An 18164-nucleotide genomic window follows, 5' to 3' on the forward strand; every position below is an offset into this window, starting at 1 on the left:
CCAGTGTATTAGTGCCTTAGTCCAAAAAGCAGAGTCCGCTCACCCATCCAAGTGCCGTTTGCTAATGCATTGTCCTCCCGCTGCATAGTGGAAGTGTAGAGGCATGCCGTGTAATCATCTGTGGATGAGGAGGTCTGCAAAGAGGTCTAGTGTGTCCAGAGCGGTGTGGCCAGGTGATGAGGCTGCGTGGAGAGGCCTGGATGCCGGGGACACGGGCGTCATGATGCTGTGATGTCAACATGTTTCGTCACATGAGCTTCTTCAGCCCACACCACACTGGACACACTAGACCTCTTTGCAGACCTAATTATCCACGGATGACTACACGGCATACCTCTATACTTCCACTATGCAGCGGGAAGACAATGTATTAGCAAACAGCACTTGGATGGGAAGGAGAAGGAGCCAAGAGAAGATGGAGAGCAGAAGGAGCCTGGAGAGGATGGGGAGGTGAAGAAGCCTAGAGAGGATGGGGAGGGGAAGGAGCCTAGAGAGGATGGGGAGGTGAAGAAGCCTAGAAAGGATGAGAAGGAGCCTAGAGATGATGAGGAGGAGGAGAAGTAGCCTAGAGAGGGAAGGGAGCCTAGAGAGGATGGGGAAGGGATGGAGCCAAGAGAGGATGAGGAGCAGAAGGAGCCTAGAGAGGATGGGGAGGTGAAAAAGCCTAGAAAGGATGGAGAGGTGAAGAAGCCTAGAAAGGATAAGGAGGAGAAGGACCCTAGAGATGACAAGGAGGAGAAGGAGCCTAGAGAGGGAAGGGAGCCTAGAGAGGATGGAGAGGGAAGGGAACCTAGAGAGGATAGGGAGGGGATGGAGCCAAAAGAGGATTAGAAAGGAGAAAGAGCCTAGAGAGAATGGGGAGGAGAAGGAGCCTAGAGAGAATGGGGAGGAGAAGGAGCCTAGAGAGGATGGGAGGGCAAGGAGCCTAGAGAGGATGGGAGGGGAAGGAGACTAGAGAGAATGGGAGGGGGGTAGAAACCTAAGGAGAATTGGAGAGAAGGGTGGAAAAGGAAGGGAAGGAAAGTATAGAGGATGGGGAAGAAACCTAGAAAGGATGGGGAGGGGAAGGAGCCTAACGAGGATGAGGAGTGAAAGAAGCCTAGCCTCCCCAGCGGTATTCCTGAGTGTAGCTCGGGGTAAAATTTCAGTACCAAGAGAGGTAACCCTGAGCTACTCTCCGGATAACCATGCGGCGCTGCTCAGGGAATCCCTGCAGTACTTACCTTGTCCTTCACTCCCACGATGTGTCCCCTGTAGCATCCCCGGCCATCTCCTCCGGCCGATACCGGCTTCCGGCTTCGGGACGTACGGGTGCCGGACCCGGCAGCAAATTTGAAAAAAGTCATTTTTTTGCAAACAAATATTACATAGTATAACATTCCTGTATCAAACCATTTCACATATATTTTGTCCCGAGTGCTTTGTCCGGTGCCCTGCCTGCATTTTGACTGTTCTTTCTGCCTGGAAACAGAAACGTCCATGGCGTCCAAAAAGCGTCCCTTTAGGTCAGACGCGGTTTTAGACCGGCTAGAGAACAGCGATAGTAAATCAGAACCACTTGCAGAATTGAGTGATAATGATTTGTGGGGGAAATTCGTCATCAGACACTGAAAACGATTCTGCGACTGAGCTCAGCGATGTGCGAACTTGGTGCCATATTTCCAATATCAGTGTTTTTGGTTTGATTATATTATTGAATGAAATTTATTATTATTATATTATTATTTTTTATGAGAATTTATTAAATTATAATTTATTATTTTGTGTTTCAAGTTTTATCCTCCCGGGATGTTTACTAGACTCTTGTTCGGATTTCAGTGAGTTATTCCTAAAAATTACAGCCTACAATAAAAAAACTACACATTTTCATGTAAAATAATGTACCGCTTTCAGCACCAAAAATCTGAAATAATCAGACTGCTAGGGAGGTTAGAGAGGATGGGGAGGAGAAGGAGCCTAGATAAGATGAGGAGGGGAAGGAACCTAGAAATGATTGGGAGGGAATGGAGCCTAGAGAGGATGGGGAGGGGAAGGAGCCTAGAGAGGATGGGAAGGAGGAGCCTATAGAGGATGGGAAGGAGGAGCCTATAGAGGATTGGAAGGAGGAGCCTATAAAGAGGATGGGAAGGAGGAGCCTATAGACGATGGCATGGGGAAGAAGCCTAGACAGCATGGAGAGGGGAATGAGCCTAATGAGGATGAGGAGTGGAAGAAGCCTATAGAGGATGGGGAGGGGAAGGAGCCTAGAGAGGATGGGGAGTGGAAGGAGCCTGCAGAGGATGGGATGGAGAAGGAGTCTAAAGAGGATGGGGAGGGGAAGGAGCCTAGAGAGGATGTGGAGGGGAAGGAGCCAAGAGAGGATGAGAAGGGAAGAAGCCTAGAGAGGATGGGAAGGGAAGGAGCCTAGAGAGGATGGAGAGTGAAGGGAACCTAGAGAAATTGTAGGCAATTGAGCCTAGAGAGTTTTGGGAGGGAAAGGAGCCTATAAAGGATGGGGTGGGGAAGGACCATGGAGAGGATGGGAGGGGAATACATTTGAGTAAGTTTCTGGCACTACAGACTCCATGCAGTCACCTCTACCATTCAGCACTTGCCATTGTCCTCACTGTGTTCATTTTCTACAAACACCAACCCATAGGTGCCTCCCTCCCAGGAATACAGAACACATTTTCTCAGATGATCCCAGTATTGGACCCATTTAGTATGCTGGACATGAAAGTATTCTGCATCCAACCTTCTGGAAAAGACAAACATATTTCCTCCCCCCATCCCTTCACTGGGTTGTTTTACAGAAGAACTAAAGGCATTGATTTTCTGGAGAGTGGAGAGGGATGAGACCTCCTGTTGGTTTCTATTGCTGCCTCGGCCTCCTTTAGGGAGATTCAGCCTCTCTATTTGTCCTGTTTACAATTATTACTGAAAGTGATATAAAATCCTGAGATTTGGGGTGTCACCAGAACAGGATCAGGAAGAGGACTCCCTATGACACCATTGTATGTAGGGGGCGCTCTGCAACTAGATTTCACACCATCGTATATAGGGGCAGCTTTCCAAATATATTATTACACACTGTACAGTATTCTCTCTCCACCCTCTACATTGTAACCCCCCCGGGACACCCCCCATGTGTACATCTGGAGGTCATCTTTCCAGAATCATTCCAATGATAAAACACACACCACCCAATTAATACAACACGTGTACTGGTGGTCCAATCAGAACCCTCCAGGCCCCAGCAGTGCACACCCCCAGATTAATACAACACATGTACTGGTGGTCCAATCAGAACCCTCCAGGCCCCAGCAGTGCACACCCCCAGATTAATACAACACGTGTACTGGTGGTCCAATCAGAACCCTCCAGGCCCCAGCAGTGCACACCCCCAGATTAATATTACACGTGTACTGGTGGGCCAATCAGAACCCTCCAGGCCCCAGCAGTGCACACCCCCAGATTAATATTACACGTGTACTGGTGGGCCAATCAGAACCCTCCAGGCCCCAGCAGTGCACACCCCCAGATTAATACAACACATGTACTGGTGGTCCAATCAGAACACTCCAGGCCCCAGCAGTGCCCCCAGCCCTGAATTCTCACCAATGGGACTCTCCAGTGAAATCTCCTCTCATCAATTACTAGCCGGATTCTCTCTATTACCTCCTGTATGTACAAAACTCCCCCAAATCTCTCCCCTCCTCACCATCCACTAGAAATTGGAGGAATTGTTTCTTCTTCCTGAAATCCAGACCTAGAGAGGAATAGAAAAGAACCAACAAACCCCACAAAGTCTTTTTATAGAGATTTATTCCATCAAATCCAAACTATTCTACACATATTTATTCCATGGAATATGAAGAGATTTTTCTATCAATAATCCCATCAAATCTGCGTGTTTATTGGACTTTATTCCCAGCAATAATCAATCAGGAATCCATGGCAGCAATCATCAGATCAATAGGAATGTTTCCAATATCCAGTGATCACGGTTTGATCCTCCAACATAACCAGTGCACAAAATGATAAATCTATCCCATGAAATGGATCTTATTGATTGGTTGATGTCATTGATTGATCTATTGATTCCCTTCTATGATAGAATAGATTGATTTCTCCATGTATTGATCATCCTCTCCATATATCTCTTCACCTTGTCTAACATCATACAAATCCTGAATGCTATAAATCTCAGTCCTGTCCATGAATTGTATGTGACTCGGGTCTTTATAATACCATATACTGGACTGTTACTTCATTCCCTATTTTTATATCGTCTTCTTACACCTGTCCTGATGAAGTGACACTTTGAAGCCATGAAACGCGTTGATGGTGTATTTTACATTCACTTGTCCAGTAAACTCCGACCTTCTGAAGAAAACATTTCAGAGTTTCCTCCTTTACTATGGGCTCCTCTGCTGACCTCACCCTCATTTTTTCTTGGGGTGAAAGTTCTCCACCGGGATCCAAATCCTGCTTAGTATATGATGATCCGGAATTCCCCCAAAATTACCAAAACTTTATTCTCCAGGGCCTCTGCTAATAGATGTTTGGGGGTTTATCTCATCTTCAGGACCAAAATCTGCATTTTCCCATGTGTGCAAAATGATGCAGAAACAGCTCTGGCAGTGAGAGGGTTAATGTGGGCTAGATGGGATCCCTCTGCTGGGGTCACACTGTACACATTAGAGCTCCCCCTAGCTGCAGCCTGGTAATAACATTGCTGGGAGGTCTATTCACTGCTACATACTTCCCACCTTTATAGAAACATATTCTGCAGCACAGTGGCTCAGTGGTTAGCACTTCCTCCTAGCAGCACTAGTATCATTGGTTTGAATGCAGAACACTGACCTACCTGCCTGGAGTTTGCATGTTCTCCCTGTGCCTGCGTGGGTTTCCTCTGGGTACTCCGGTTTCCTCCCACACTCCAAAGACATGCTGGAAGGTAATTGGCTCCTGTCTATATTGGCCCCTAGTATGTGTATGTATGAATGTTAGGGACCTTAGACTGTAGGCTCCTCGGGGGCGGGGACTGATGGGTAATAAATATGTAAATTGATGGCCCTATATAAGTAGCTGTAATCATCTAGGAGTCTGTTCATAAAACAATTGCACAGCAATACACCCGGTGAATGTGCCTGTCATTCCCTCTGTGTGAATGGGATGGGGGGAGTAGAGGGAGTAGGCTCTGTGCTGGGCGGGGTGAATGGTTTCCATGGATATAAAATGGAGAATACCACATTTGGCAATAAGATGGTTCTAATTTCTATGATACTTAGCGCCATCTAAAGGCCAGAAAAGTATGACATTTATTTATTGACTTTGTAAAATCATCCTTGCCCCTAGGTGGATGCTGCACCCATCCCCCGCTGGCTCCAAGTGTGAGAACTCAGCGATCACGTGATTGCTGACCATGAGTTCTCACAGCCATTCTGAGCAGAGAGTGACGACTGTCAGTCACCGCTCTCTGCCCTGCCCCCCCCCAGACTCACTGGGCTGTGGAGGGGGAGGGTGCAGCTGGTCAAGACTCTGATGTCGGGATCTTTCCCCAGACTGGACCGGCTGAGTGACGTCAGCTGACAGCGGGCTTCACCTGAAAACGGGTCACAGGAGTTCAGAATGAACTGCACTCCTCTGATCCACAGGAGAAGTACAGACAAAAGAGCTTTGCCTGAACTTCTCCTTCAAAGAATATGTTCCTCCAACATGTCCTATTCCTGATCTGTGCCGGCTGTCCCATGTCCTGGTATGAAGACGTCTCCTCTTCTCTCTGTATTGCTTCCTTTGTGTGAGATCCCCGGTGATCCTGCCAGTCCTTCTGATTTCCTATTAAACCTGACCACACTAGGCATGAGAGATCAGCGTGGTCAGTTCTCTAACTGTGCTGGGAGCTCAGTCTGCTCTCCTTTAATCATGAGACTTGTCCTGACATCCCCCCTACCCGCACAGCCATTCACTGGGAAGACCAGTGAACTGAAAATAAGTGATCACATGAATAGTAGTAATTAGAATGTCACTTCCTGATATCATTGCTGACTATCAGTGAAATCTGTGAATGATCACCGAGGTCACATGGTACAGGGCTATTCACAACAGACTTGTACCATGTGACAAGCTGAGACCAATCACAGCTCTCACAGTATTTCTCAATGGCTGCAGGAATGCAGCCGGAAAGAAGGAGAAATTATTGATTTTACAACCTTTATGGGTATAAAAAAACATAATAATATAAAAAAAAAAAAATTTAATTTTTTTTAATTATATCTTTTGGTTATAAACTAATTTTGGTTATTTTTTTTTAATAAAAAGATATCTGAATACATTTTGGCCGATTTATGAAGAAAGATTATTTATTTGCAAAATTTTATAAGGAAAACACTTTTTATAAAAATCTTTTTGACATTTCCATTTATATAGCAAAAAAAAAAAAAATTCCAGCAATAATTAAATACCACCAAAGAAAAGTTTTATGGGTCTCAGAGTGCGGGAGTGTGACCTCAGGGTGCGGGAGTGTGACCTCAGAGTGCGGGAGTATGACCTCAGGTTGCGGGAGTGTGACCTCAGGGTGCGGGAGTGTGACCTCAGAGTGCGGGAGTGTGACCTCAGAGTGCGGGAGTGTGACCTCAGAGTGCGGGAGTGTGACCTCAGGGTGGGGGAGTGTGACCTCAGGGTGCGGGAGTGTGACCTCAGGGATTAGTATGGAGCCGTGTCTGATGAAGGAAACCAAGGCTCTATTTATAGAACATTCATTAGACCAATGAGACAATCATTCCTCCAGCTGTGACAACATCCAGCCATATGTTAAGTAACACAGTGATTTCCTATGATCACCGGCTCCATCTAGTGGCCACAATGAGGTGATTTTTCTGAAATCTCTCCATCAGTAAAACTGGCTCAATATGATATTATGGCCACTAGATGGAGCCAATGATCATAAGAAATCAAATAAGGCCAAAACTCCTCCCAGCTGGAGAATGCCGGTCACATCCGTTCAACATTGTTCTCCATAGACCTCCAAGTGTTTGTGAAATCTCCCACCACAAAATGTACTCAGCCAATCACAGGTCAGGACTCCATTTTTATTCTTCTCCTGCTATCAAAGGCCAACCTGGTCCCACACTTCATCCATGTCTTTGGGGACCTCTGATCTCTTTATGAACTGTTTCTTCCATGATGAAGATCAGCCATGGAGTATATCTGAGGTGTATATCAGGGTGTGCTTCTTCCCCACATGAGAGCTGGGATGTCCAGCAACATTCATCTAGAAGACATTTCCCGCACTCAAGGCACTAATACACCTCCAGGGTTGTGTGGGACCCCTGATGTACAGGAAGACAGGACTTCAGTGAGGAACATTTCCCTCACTCAGGATAGGAAAGAGGCTTCTCCCCCGTGTGAGATCTCTGATGTTTGTAAAGATTGGACTTTTCAAAAAAACATTTCCAGCACTCAGGACAGGAATACAGCTTTTTCCTTTTGTGAGACCTTTGATGCATGACAAGATCTGCTTGTTTTACAAAACATTTCCCGCACTCAGAACAGAAAAGTGACTACTTCCCTGTGTGCAATCTCTGATGTGTGTAAAGATAGGACTTCTGTGAAAAACATTTCCCGCACTCAGGACAGGAATATGGCTTCTCCCCCGTGTGCAATCTCTGATGTGTGTGAAGACTGGACTTCTGTGAAAAACATTTTCCGCACTCAGGACAGGAATACGGTTTCTCCCCCATGTGAGATCTCTGATGGCTGTAAAGACTTGACTTCTGTGAAAAACATTTCCCGCACTCAGGACAAGAATACGGCTTCTCCCCTGTGTGAGATCTCTGATGATTATGAAGACCGGACTTCTGTGAAAAACATTTCCCGCACTCAGGACAAGAATACGGCTTCTCCCCCGTGTGAGATCTGTGATGTTTGTGCACACTTGACTTCTGTGAAAAACATTTCCCGCACTCAGGACAAGAATATGGTTTTTCCCCCGTGTGAGATCTCTGATGCTTCTGCAGCCTGGACTTCTCTGAAAAACATTTCCCGCACTCAGAACAGGAATATGGCTTCTCCTCTGTGTGAAATTTTTGGTGTCTGTAAAGATAGGACTTCAATGAAAAACATTTCCCGCACTCAGGACAAGAATACGGCTTCTGCCCCATGTGAGATGTCTGATGCCTGGAAAGATGGGACTTCAGTGAAAAACATTTCCCGCAATCAGGACAGGAAAATGGCTTCTCCCCCGTATGAGATCTCTGATGTTTGTGCAGACTGGACTTCTGTGAAAAATATTTCCCACACTCAGGACAAGAATACGGCTTCTCCCCTGTGTGAGATCTCTGATGTTTGTGCAGACTGGACTTTTGTGAAAAACATTTCCCACACTCAGGACAAGAATACGGCTTCTCCCCTGTGTGACATGTCTGATGCCTGGAAAGATGAGACTTCACTGAAAAACATTTCCCGCACTCAGGACAGGAAAATGGCTTCTCCCCCTTGAGAGATTTCTGATGTTTGTGCAGACTGGACTTCTCTGGAAAACATTTTCCACACTCAGGATAGGAAGATAGCTTCTCCCCTGTGTGAGATCTCTGATGTCTGTAAAGACTGGACTTCACTGAAAAACATTTCCCGCACTCAGGACAGGAATACGGCTTCTCTCCTGTGTGAGATCGTATATGCATTTTAAGACGGTATTCATGATGGAAACATTTCCCGCACTCAGTACAGGAGAACCTCTTCCCTGTTGGAAGGCCGGCCCGGTCCCGCACAGTCTGAGGTTCCTCAGGATACGAGAACTCCGATGGTCCATCTACACTGGGTGGTGCCGGATGGACATTGGAGGGAGCCGGGTTTTCTCCTGGACTATACTGGGTGATGTCCTCATCTTCTACTTTCCAGTCTGGAGACAAAGTGAGACAATCCTCGGAGGTTTTCCTCATCTCCCGGCCATGGACTAAAATACAAAGACAAAGAGGATTACTAGACAGGAGCTGATTGGTTCAAATCCCCCCAAATGTCAGGACAGGACAGATCCCCCCAAATGTCAGGATGGTACAAATCCCCCTGTAAGGGAAAAATGTCTTATAAACTGGCATCCATTGTGTTTAATGCCTCCATTGTAGATGTGTGAACAAGTTAGTTTGGTGTTTATATGTCACTTGTAACAACTGTTTGTTTCATGAATTCAGTTTCCATTCTGTAGAAATGGAACTGCCTTATATGGGGGTCTTTAGTCAAATATGGTAGTTATCTTTCTTGATAAGAGTGCAATATATAGTTGGTCGTTACAATATATCGTTGGTCATTACAATATATCGTTGATCATTACAATATATCGTTGGTCATTACAATATTTCGTTGGTCAGTACAATATTTCGTTGGTCAGTACAATATATAATTGGTCATTACAATATTTCGTTGATCATTACAATATTTCGCTGGTCATTACAATATTTCGCTGGTCATTACAATATATCGTTGGTCATTACAATACATCGTCGGTCATTACAATATATCGTTGGTCATTACAATATATCGTTGGTCATTACAATACATCATTGGTCATTACAATATATCATTGGTCATTACAATTTATCGTTGGTCATTACAATATATCATTGGTCATTACAATATTTTGTTGGTCATTACAATATATCGTTGGTCATTACAATATATCATTGGTCATTACAATATTTCATTGGTCATTACAATATTTCATTGGTCATTACAATACTTCGTTGGTCATTCTGCATTTGTAAAACCTGCTCGCACGCATTAAACGTTCAGAGATTTAGTTTGCACATTTCGGTGTCCGGAGCTTTATTCCTCCTGAGCTCAGAGGGCAGAAATTACCGAAGACATTTAAAGGGCTACAGACATAGGTTGAATCCTTGCAATCTGGTGTCAGAAGTCGGGATTAAAGGTGAGGCTGGTCAGGTAAGCTGAGCTATTTTGTCTTAGTTTTGCCGGATCAAATCCCCTTTAAAGACCCCGGGACAGCAGCCAAAGTTTCCATGTGAGATTGTTGGATCTCACGGAGAGTCCTTGAGGTGGATCCTCAAAGGAAATTCAGAGGTTTTGGAAGCCTCTGGGGAAAATTGCCTCGGCAGATGTATTGTGAATTCACAGGAGTCCTCGGTTATTTCTGCCATTTTAGAAGTAGAAGTGCCTATTTGCTGTGTGTTATGGAACTGCTATGTAGTATTTGTGTTTCTTCAGAACAGGTTTATTACAAGGATTTGTACTTTTAGGTGTTAAACTCCTGAACTGTGGAGAAGGCTTTGCTGACATGACAACCTCTCCGCTTCAGGGAATAAGTACTGATATTGTAATCATTTATTGCTTTGCCTAACAGCTGTTTCCTCTTCCAGTATGGGAAAGATCCAAAGTAAGGGATCTCTGCCAAAAATTCCAAGGCTTCCGCATAAAGTGCTAAGTGATATTGCTGAGAAAAAGAAAGACAAGAGAATCCGGAATGGTCTAGGCTAACTGTAAAGAATATGTGATCAGAGTATCACCATGGGACGATTACTATGTGGTTCCTTTAACAGACAATACTGCAGAATGGTTCCTGGATATGAAAATCAGTGGTCCCTTTCCTAGAGATGGGTCTAATGATAAGATTCATATGGACATGATAAGGGGACTGTGTTTAGGAGATAAGACATCTTTTCCTTGGTTTTCAACTTGCCCAAGTTGTGACTTTAAATACATGAAATCTGCGGGTATTCACTGGATCAGATATGCGTCTAGTTACTCTCCAGAGCCAAGGAATTTTAATCTCCACTCTTTAACCCCCAGCATCTGCCCCGCCAACTTCTACACAAATATATCCAGCATTACCAAAGACAGAGGATGATGATTTCCTCAAATCTTTGAGAACAGATAGACCACTACAGCCTCCCATAGAACAAGCAGTGGAGATACAGAGTCCGGATAGTACAGTATGGGAGGAGGAGGCTGTAGGAGGAAGAGAGGAAGGAGACAGATCAGATGGCAGTCCCGAGGAAGAGAGGAAGGAGACAGATCAGATGGCAGTCCCGAGGAAGAGAGGAAGGAGACAGATCAGATGGCGGTCCCAAGGAAGAGAGGAAGGAGACAGATCAGATGGCAGTCCTGAGGAAGAGAGGAAGAAGACAGATCAGATGGCAGTCCCGAGGAAGAGAGGAAGGAGACAGATCAGATGGCAGTCCCGAGGAAGAGAGGAAGGAGACAGATCAGATGGCGGTCCCAAGGAAGAGGAAGGAGACAGATCAGATGGTAGTCCTGAGGAAGAGAGGAAGAAGACAGATCAGATGGCAGTCCCTAGAAAGAGAGGAAGGAGACAGAACAGACGGCGGTCCCGAGGAAGAGAGGAAGGAGACAGATCAGATGGTGGTCCCGAGGAAGAAGACAGATCAGATGGCGGTCCTGAGGAAGAGAGGAAAGAGACAGATCAGATGGCGGTCCCGAGGAAGGAGACAGATCAGATGGCGGTCCTGAGGAAGAGAGGAAGGAGACAGATCAGATGGCGGTCCCGAGGAAGAGGAAGGAGACAGATCAGATGGCGGTCCCAAGGAAGAGAGGAAGGAGACAGATCAGATGGTGGTCCCGAGGAAGAGAGGAAGGAGACAGATCAGATGGCAGTCCCGAGGAAGAGAGGAAGGAGACAGATCAGATGGCAGTCCCAAGGAAGAGAGGAAGGAGACAGATCAGATGGCAGACCCGAGGAAGAGGAAGGAGACAGATCAGATGGCAGTCCCTAGAAAGAGAGGAAGGAGACAGAACAGACGGCGGTCCCTAGGAAGAGAGGAAGGAGATAGAACAGACGGCAGTCCCAAGGAAGGAGACAGAACAGACGGCAGTCCCGAGGAGGAGAGGAAGGAGACAGATCAGATGGCGGTCCCGAGGAAGAGGAAGGAGACAGATCAGATGGCAGTCCTGAGGAAGAGAGGAAGAAGACAGATCAGATGGCAGCCCTTAGAAAGAGAGGAAGGAGACAGAACAGACGGCTGTCCCGAGGAAGAGAGGAAAGAGACAGATCAGATGGCAGTCCCGAGGAAGAGGAAGGAGACAGATCAGATCACAGTCCCAAGGAAGAGAGGAAGGAGACAGATCAGATGGCAGTCCCGAGGAAGAGAGGAAGGAGACAGATCAGATGGCAGTCCCGAGGAAGAGAGGAAGCAGACAGATCAGATGGCAGTCCCGAGGAAGAAAGGAAGCAGACAGATCAGATGGCAGTCCCAAGGAAGGAAGGAGACAGATCAGATGGTGGCCCCGAGGAAGAGAGGAAGAAGACAGATCAGATGGCAATCCCAAGGAAGAGAGGAAGGAGACAGATCAGATGGCGGTCCCAAGGAAGAGGAAGGAGACAGATCAGATGGCAGTCCTGAGGAAGAGAGGAAGAAGACAGATCAGATGGCAGTCCCTAGAAAGAGAGGAAGGAGACAGAACAGACGGCGGTCCCGAGGAAGAAGACAGATCAGATGGCGGTCCTGAGGAAGAGAGGAAAGAGACAGATCAGATGGTGGTCCCGAGGAAGAAGACAGATCAGATGGCGGTCCTGAGGAAGAGAGGAAAGAGACAGATCAGATGGTGGTCCCGAGGAAGGAGACAGATCAGATGGCGGTCCTGAGGAAGAGAGGAAGGAGACAGATCAGATGGCGGTCCCAAGGAAGAGAGGAAGGAGACAGATCAGATGGTGGTCCCAAGGAAGGAGACAGATCAGATGGCGGTCCCAAGAAAGAGAGGAAGGAGACAGATCAGATGGTTGTCCCGAGGAAGAGAGGAAGCAGACAGATCAGATGGCAGTCCCGAGGAAGAGGAAGGAGACAGATCAGATGGCAGTCCCAAGGAAGAGAGGAAGGAGACAGATCAGATGGCAGTCCCGAGGAAGAGAGGAAGCAGACAGATCAGATGGCAGTCCCAAGGAAGGAAGGAGACAGATCAGATGGCGGCCCCGAGGAAGAGAGGAAGAAGACAGATCAGATGGCAATCCCAAGGAAGAGAGGAAGGAGACAGATCAGATGGCGGTCCCGAGGAAGAGGAAGGAGACAGATCAGATGGCAGTCCTGAGGAAGAGAGGAAGAAGACAGATCAGATGGCAGTCCCTAGAAAGAGAGGAAGGAGACAGAACAGACGGCGGTCCCGAGGAAGAGAGGAAGGAGACAGATCAGACGGCAGTCCCGAGGAAGAGAGGAAGGAGACAGATCAGATGAGAGTCCCGAGGAAGAGAGGAAGGAGACAGATCAGATGGTGGTCCCGAGGAAGAAGACAGATCAGATGGCGGTCCTGAGGAAGAGAGGAAAGAGACAGATCAGATGGTGGTCCCGAGGAAGAGAGGAAGGAGACAGATCAGATGGCGGTCCCGAGGAAGAGGAAGGAGACAGATCAGATGGCGGTCCCAAGGAAGAGAGGAAGGAGACAGATCAGATGGTGGTCCTGAGGAAGGAGACAGATCAGATGGCGGTCCCAAGAAAGAGAGGAAGGAGACAGATCAGATGGTTGTCCCGAGGAAGAGAGGAAGCAGGCAGATCAGATGGCAGTCTCAAGGAGGAGGCAGGAGACAGATCACATGGCAGTCCCAAAGAAGAGAGGAAGGAGACAGATCAGATGGCAGTCCCGAGTGGCAAATTACCAGAATTACACAGAGTCAACTAACCATTACACTTACATCTACAAAGAGGACTGTAGCCCCCAATGACAGGACTTTGAAAAGCAATGTAAAGGAAAAGTGAAAGAGGGACAAAATTTAACTTTCCCATATATTGTGATAGGAAATTATATCGTAATTAAACCCATGGATGTGACCAAATGAATGACATCATAAAGAATAGTCCAGACCCCAGAAAGAATCCAACTGCCTGCATAAATTATTTAAAGAAAGCCACCCAAGGCAGACAGTGTTCATAACAGGACATGAAATTAATAATTGATGGAATTTACGATATGACATGGACTCGGGGTTTGACTGGAGAAAGGTGTCTACCATACATGTTTTAGTTCATCCTGGAACCCGGGCAGCCACTCATATATGGCTGAAAGAAGACACTCAGAAAAAAGTATGAGAAGAGGTGAAAACCGAGATGGAGAGAATATGGGAAAGTAGGACATCGTTAGCAACTGTTGTTACTTGTAAGCAAGGGACAAAAGAGACGGTGATAGAGTATGTGAAAAGATTGAAGAAAGTTTGGAAGGAAGAAGCTGGGATGGATATGGCTAGTGCAGAAATGGGCATTATATATATATATCCAAACCTTGATGGCAGGATTCACACCTGAAATTACACTGGTAATAAGACAGCTTATTTCAGACTGGATAGAGATGGATGCAAGTACGTTTGAAGAGCAAGTGATGGAGAAAGACGCCACTGGATGTTTTGAGGTTCCTAAATCCACCAACAAAGCACATTTTCAGGGGTTACAACATAGTTACAATCCCAGAGAAAGGGGTAGAAATGGAAACAGGGAGAGAGAAGGATATAAGGTAGAGGAGGTGGGAGACCCAAAGATGACAGATGTTTTATATGTGGACAGGAAGGTCATTGGAAGAAGGATTGCCCACAACTTAGAGGGAACAAATCCATACCACAGGAGACAAAGTGCAGAAATCCACCCGTCAAGTACCCGATCAGTTGGCAGAACCAAGGTCCACAATAGGGCTGTCCCGAAGGTAATAGCTCCCTCACATATCCAGTTGTCTCACATACTCCTGAACAGGAACCTTTAATGGTTCTAAGAGTAGCAGGAAAAATATTAGCATTTGTAGTTGACACGGGTTCAACTCGTTCAGTTATAAAGGAAGAAAATTATGTGGAACCACTCTTTTTATGTGAACCTTCGATGGGAATTAGTGGAGCAGTTCTCCCAACTTTTAAGACTCCCCTTTGCTTGTGCAAGGGGACCCTGACAAAAGAGGAGAGGAACAGATTATTTGTCATGAATTTACTGTAATCCCTGATTGCCCAGATAGTCTGTTAGGAAGAGATTTACTTAGTAAAATGAATGTTATCATGGCAGTCAATGAAGAAGGTATATTTATGATTACACCTTTTTTGGCATTCCCCCAAATGACTGCTAGCCATGATCAGTGACCCAAATTACACTAATGGACGATGGCACAAAAATGGATTTCTTAATTGACACGGGAGCTAGCAGGTCCAGTTTAAGGGAGGATCATTGTGAGGGAACAAGAGTAGAATGTGAACCTTCAATTGGTATCACTGGGACGTGCCAAAACCTGGGAGACTCCCCCTTTGTGTGTTTCTGATTCTCACGGGAAAAGTTCCATAGTGAAACATTCTTTCAAGATCATATCAGGAGTCCCTGTGAATTTGCTAGGCAGAGATCTGTTGGGAAGATTCAAGGCCACAATCAGAGTAAGTGAGAAGGGAGGGGTGCACATGGAGTCATCTCACTGTTTTGTGGGCATGGAAGATTTAGACAAAGTGAAGCCTGAAGTCTGGGCCAACAGTAAGCTACATGTAGGGTATATTCCCTGTACACCTTACAAGGCCAGACCTAAACCTGGAGTTGGTCCAGTGTACCAAAAGCAGTATCCTTTGTCACAAGAAAAGATTGATGGTATATGGAATAGTAGAGAATAGTAGATGGTAGATGGAATAGTAGAGAATAGTAGATGGTAGATGGAATAGTAGAGAATAGTAGATGGTATATGGAATAGTAGAGAATAGTAGATGGTATATGGAATAGTAGAGAATAGTAGATGGTAGATGGAATAGTAGAGAAGCTCCTCAAGGAAAGTGTTTTGAAACCTGTGGTTTCTCAATACAACACCCCAGTAAATCCAGTGAAGAGAGCTGATGATACTTACCATTTAGTGCAAGATCTCAGAGCCATTACCAATCTCATTATTACAATTGCACCCATTGCCCCAGATGTGCCCTCATTGATTACCTCCATTCCACATGATACGCAGTGTTATACTGTGATTGATTTAAGCAATGCATTTTTTTTCCATCCCAGTTGACGAAGAGACACAACTACTGTTGAGTTTTACTCTGGCCAACAAAGTTAACCTGGGCCAGATTGCCCCAAGGCTATGTGGATTCTCAGGCTGTATATTCCATGGCCCTCCAAGAATCCTTAAAGGGTTGGGCACCCCGCCATGGTTCCACGTTACTCCAGTACGTGGATGACTTGTTACTTTGTTCACCCAACAGGGAGTCTTGTAGGCAGGACAGAATATCTGTTAAATTTTCTGGGTACAGAGGGACACAAGGTGGCAAGGCATAAGGTACAATATTGTCAAACTTCAGTGGATTACTTGGGATTCACTGTCACAAGGCACCAGAATGGTGAGCCAGTCCAGGATCCAAGCCATTACGAGTCTGCCCCGCCCAAAAACTAAAAAGTAACTGCTCTCTTTCCTTGGCATAGTCAACTATTGTCTCCAATGGATACCTGACTGCTCCCATTATGACAACATAGTCAGGCAGTACACTAAGGCTGAGGCTTCAGACCTTATTAAGTGGGACGAAGAATCCAACACTGCCTACCAAACCTTGAGGTCCTCATTAGTTTCCTCTTCTGCTCTGGGTTTAGCGAATTACAATATTGATTTTCATGTGTATGCCGGTGACAATTGTAAAACCATGACGGCTGTGGTCACTCAGGATCATGGAGGACACGAGGCCAGTAGCCTATTTTCCAAAAGTAGTGCCAAGTCCGGAGCAGGACATGCTGGCATGTCTGAGAGCCCTGGCCGTCTGTGCCATGGTGGTGGAAGACTCAATGAGTGTGACTCTGGGACATAAAACCATCCTATACACCACACATCATGTTCTGCATGTCCTTAAGAACCTCACTACGCAGCACATGACAGCACAAAGGGCAAGCGGTTATCAAGTGATATTGACATCAACTGCAAATTTGGAAGTGAAATATGTAGGTTCAAACTCAGGTCCCTTAGCTATGTTAAATTATTTGCTAGGGATAAAAGGTGAAACTGACAACCCACCCGAGGAACATGATTGTGTTCAGGTCATACATGAGGATACCACTCCCAGAATAGACATACAACAAACACCCATTCCGGAAGCTCTGGACATATTTGTAGATGGTTCTTGTTCCAGACCTTCTGATGATACCTTTATACCAGGGTATGCAGTGGTCCAGTTACCTGACATTGTTCAGGAGGCATTACCCCTCACTCACAAATCAGCCCAAGCTGCAGAATTGATTGCACTAACAAGGACTTGTGAACTTTGTGAGAATCAAGATGTAAATGTTTACACAGATTCTACGTATGCTTTTGGAGTTGTCCATGATTTTGGTAAAATATGGCAGAGAAGGGGATTCTCCACTGCAGATGGAAAAGGAGTATCACATGCGGACCTAATAAACAATCTTTTGGAAGCCATTCATAAACCTAGGTCCATTGCAGGAATTAGATGTAAGGCACACACATCTTCCTCTGATTTTGTAGCCAAAGGCAAGGCATTTGCTGATTGCACTGCTAAAAATGCCGCCCTACAGCAACACCTCTTGTAAACTCACAAATGTCTATTGGCCATTTTAGATCCACCTATGTTACCGGAACATTCTCTTCTCAAGGAGCTGCAATATACAGAAATGAAGAGGATGTAGCATACTGGCAGCAGAAGGAGTTGACATGAGACGTAATTGTCTGTCAAAAGGAGGTATACTAGGACCCCCACATCACAGCGCTCCTCTCATTATGGTGCAGTTCCATGGCATAGGACATCGGGATTGGCAGGTAGTGAAAGATGAACTAAAGAAAAGATTTTGTGTTCCAAATCTTACTAAGCAGACACAAGAACAAATAGGGCGTGTGTTACATGCATCAGAAACAATGGTGGAAACCCCAATCAGGTTAGACATGATCAGCTATTGCCACCTAGTGGACCATTTGAGGAACTTCAAATTGATTTCACACACATGCCTAATAGTGGACGAGGCAAGTTTCTGCTGGTGATAGTGGATCGCTTTAGTCGCTGGCCTGAAGCATTTGTAACAAAGAGGATGCAAGGAGCGTTGCTAAAATCCTTTGCAAAGAAATCATCCCTCGATGGGGATGTCTGGTAAGTATAGACTCAGACAAAGGACCAGCATTTACATCAAAGGTTACACAACAGGTAGCCAAACTGATGAGCATTGACTGGAAGTTCCACATATTCTACCACACAGAGTTCTGGTCAGGTAAAATGGGCAAATAGGACC

General features: G+C 45.8%; 2 protein-coding genes across 2 annotated transcripts in view; one reads left to right on the top strand and one right to left on the bottom strand.

Annotated features, from left to right (window-relative positions):
- The window catches only part of LOC149461906 (uncharacterized), a 101833-nt gene that overhangs the window by 5977 nt on the left and 77692 nt on the right, over positions 1 to 18164 (top strand). The window lies entirely within an intron of this gene.
- On the bottom strand, positions 6317 to 9222 carry LOC149461907 (uncharacterized). The gene has a single exon (XM_089677664.1). It carries the CDS (start codon positions 8922 to 8924, stop codon positions 7545 to 7547), a length of 1380 nt encoding a protein of 459 aa, XP_089533790.1. The 5' UTR covers positions 8925 to 9222; the 3' UTR covers positions 6317 to 7544.

This window comes from Staurois parvus, unplaced genomic scaffold (assembly GCF_062004578.1).
Source record: "Staurois parvus isolate SC_StPar_1 unplaced genomic scaffold, SC_StPar_1.0 ptg000191l, whole genome shotgun sequence".
Taxonomy (NCBI): domain Eukaryota; kingdom Metazoa; phylum Chordata; class Amphibia; order Anura; family Ranidae; genus Staurois; species Staurois parvus.

Coding starts and splice junctions, on each gene's coding strand:
- LOC149461907 (XM_089677664.1), bottom strand. CDS start 8,924: ATGAGGAAAACCTCCGAGGATTGTCTCACTTTGTCTCCAGACTGGAAA.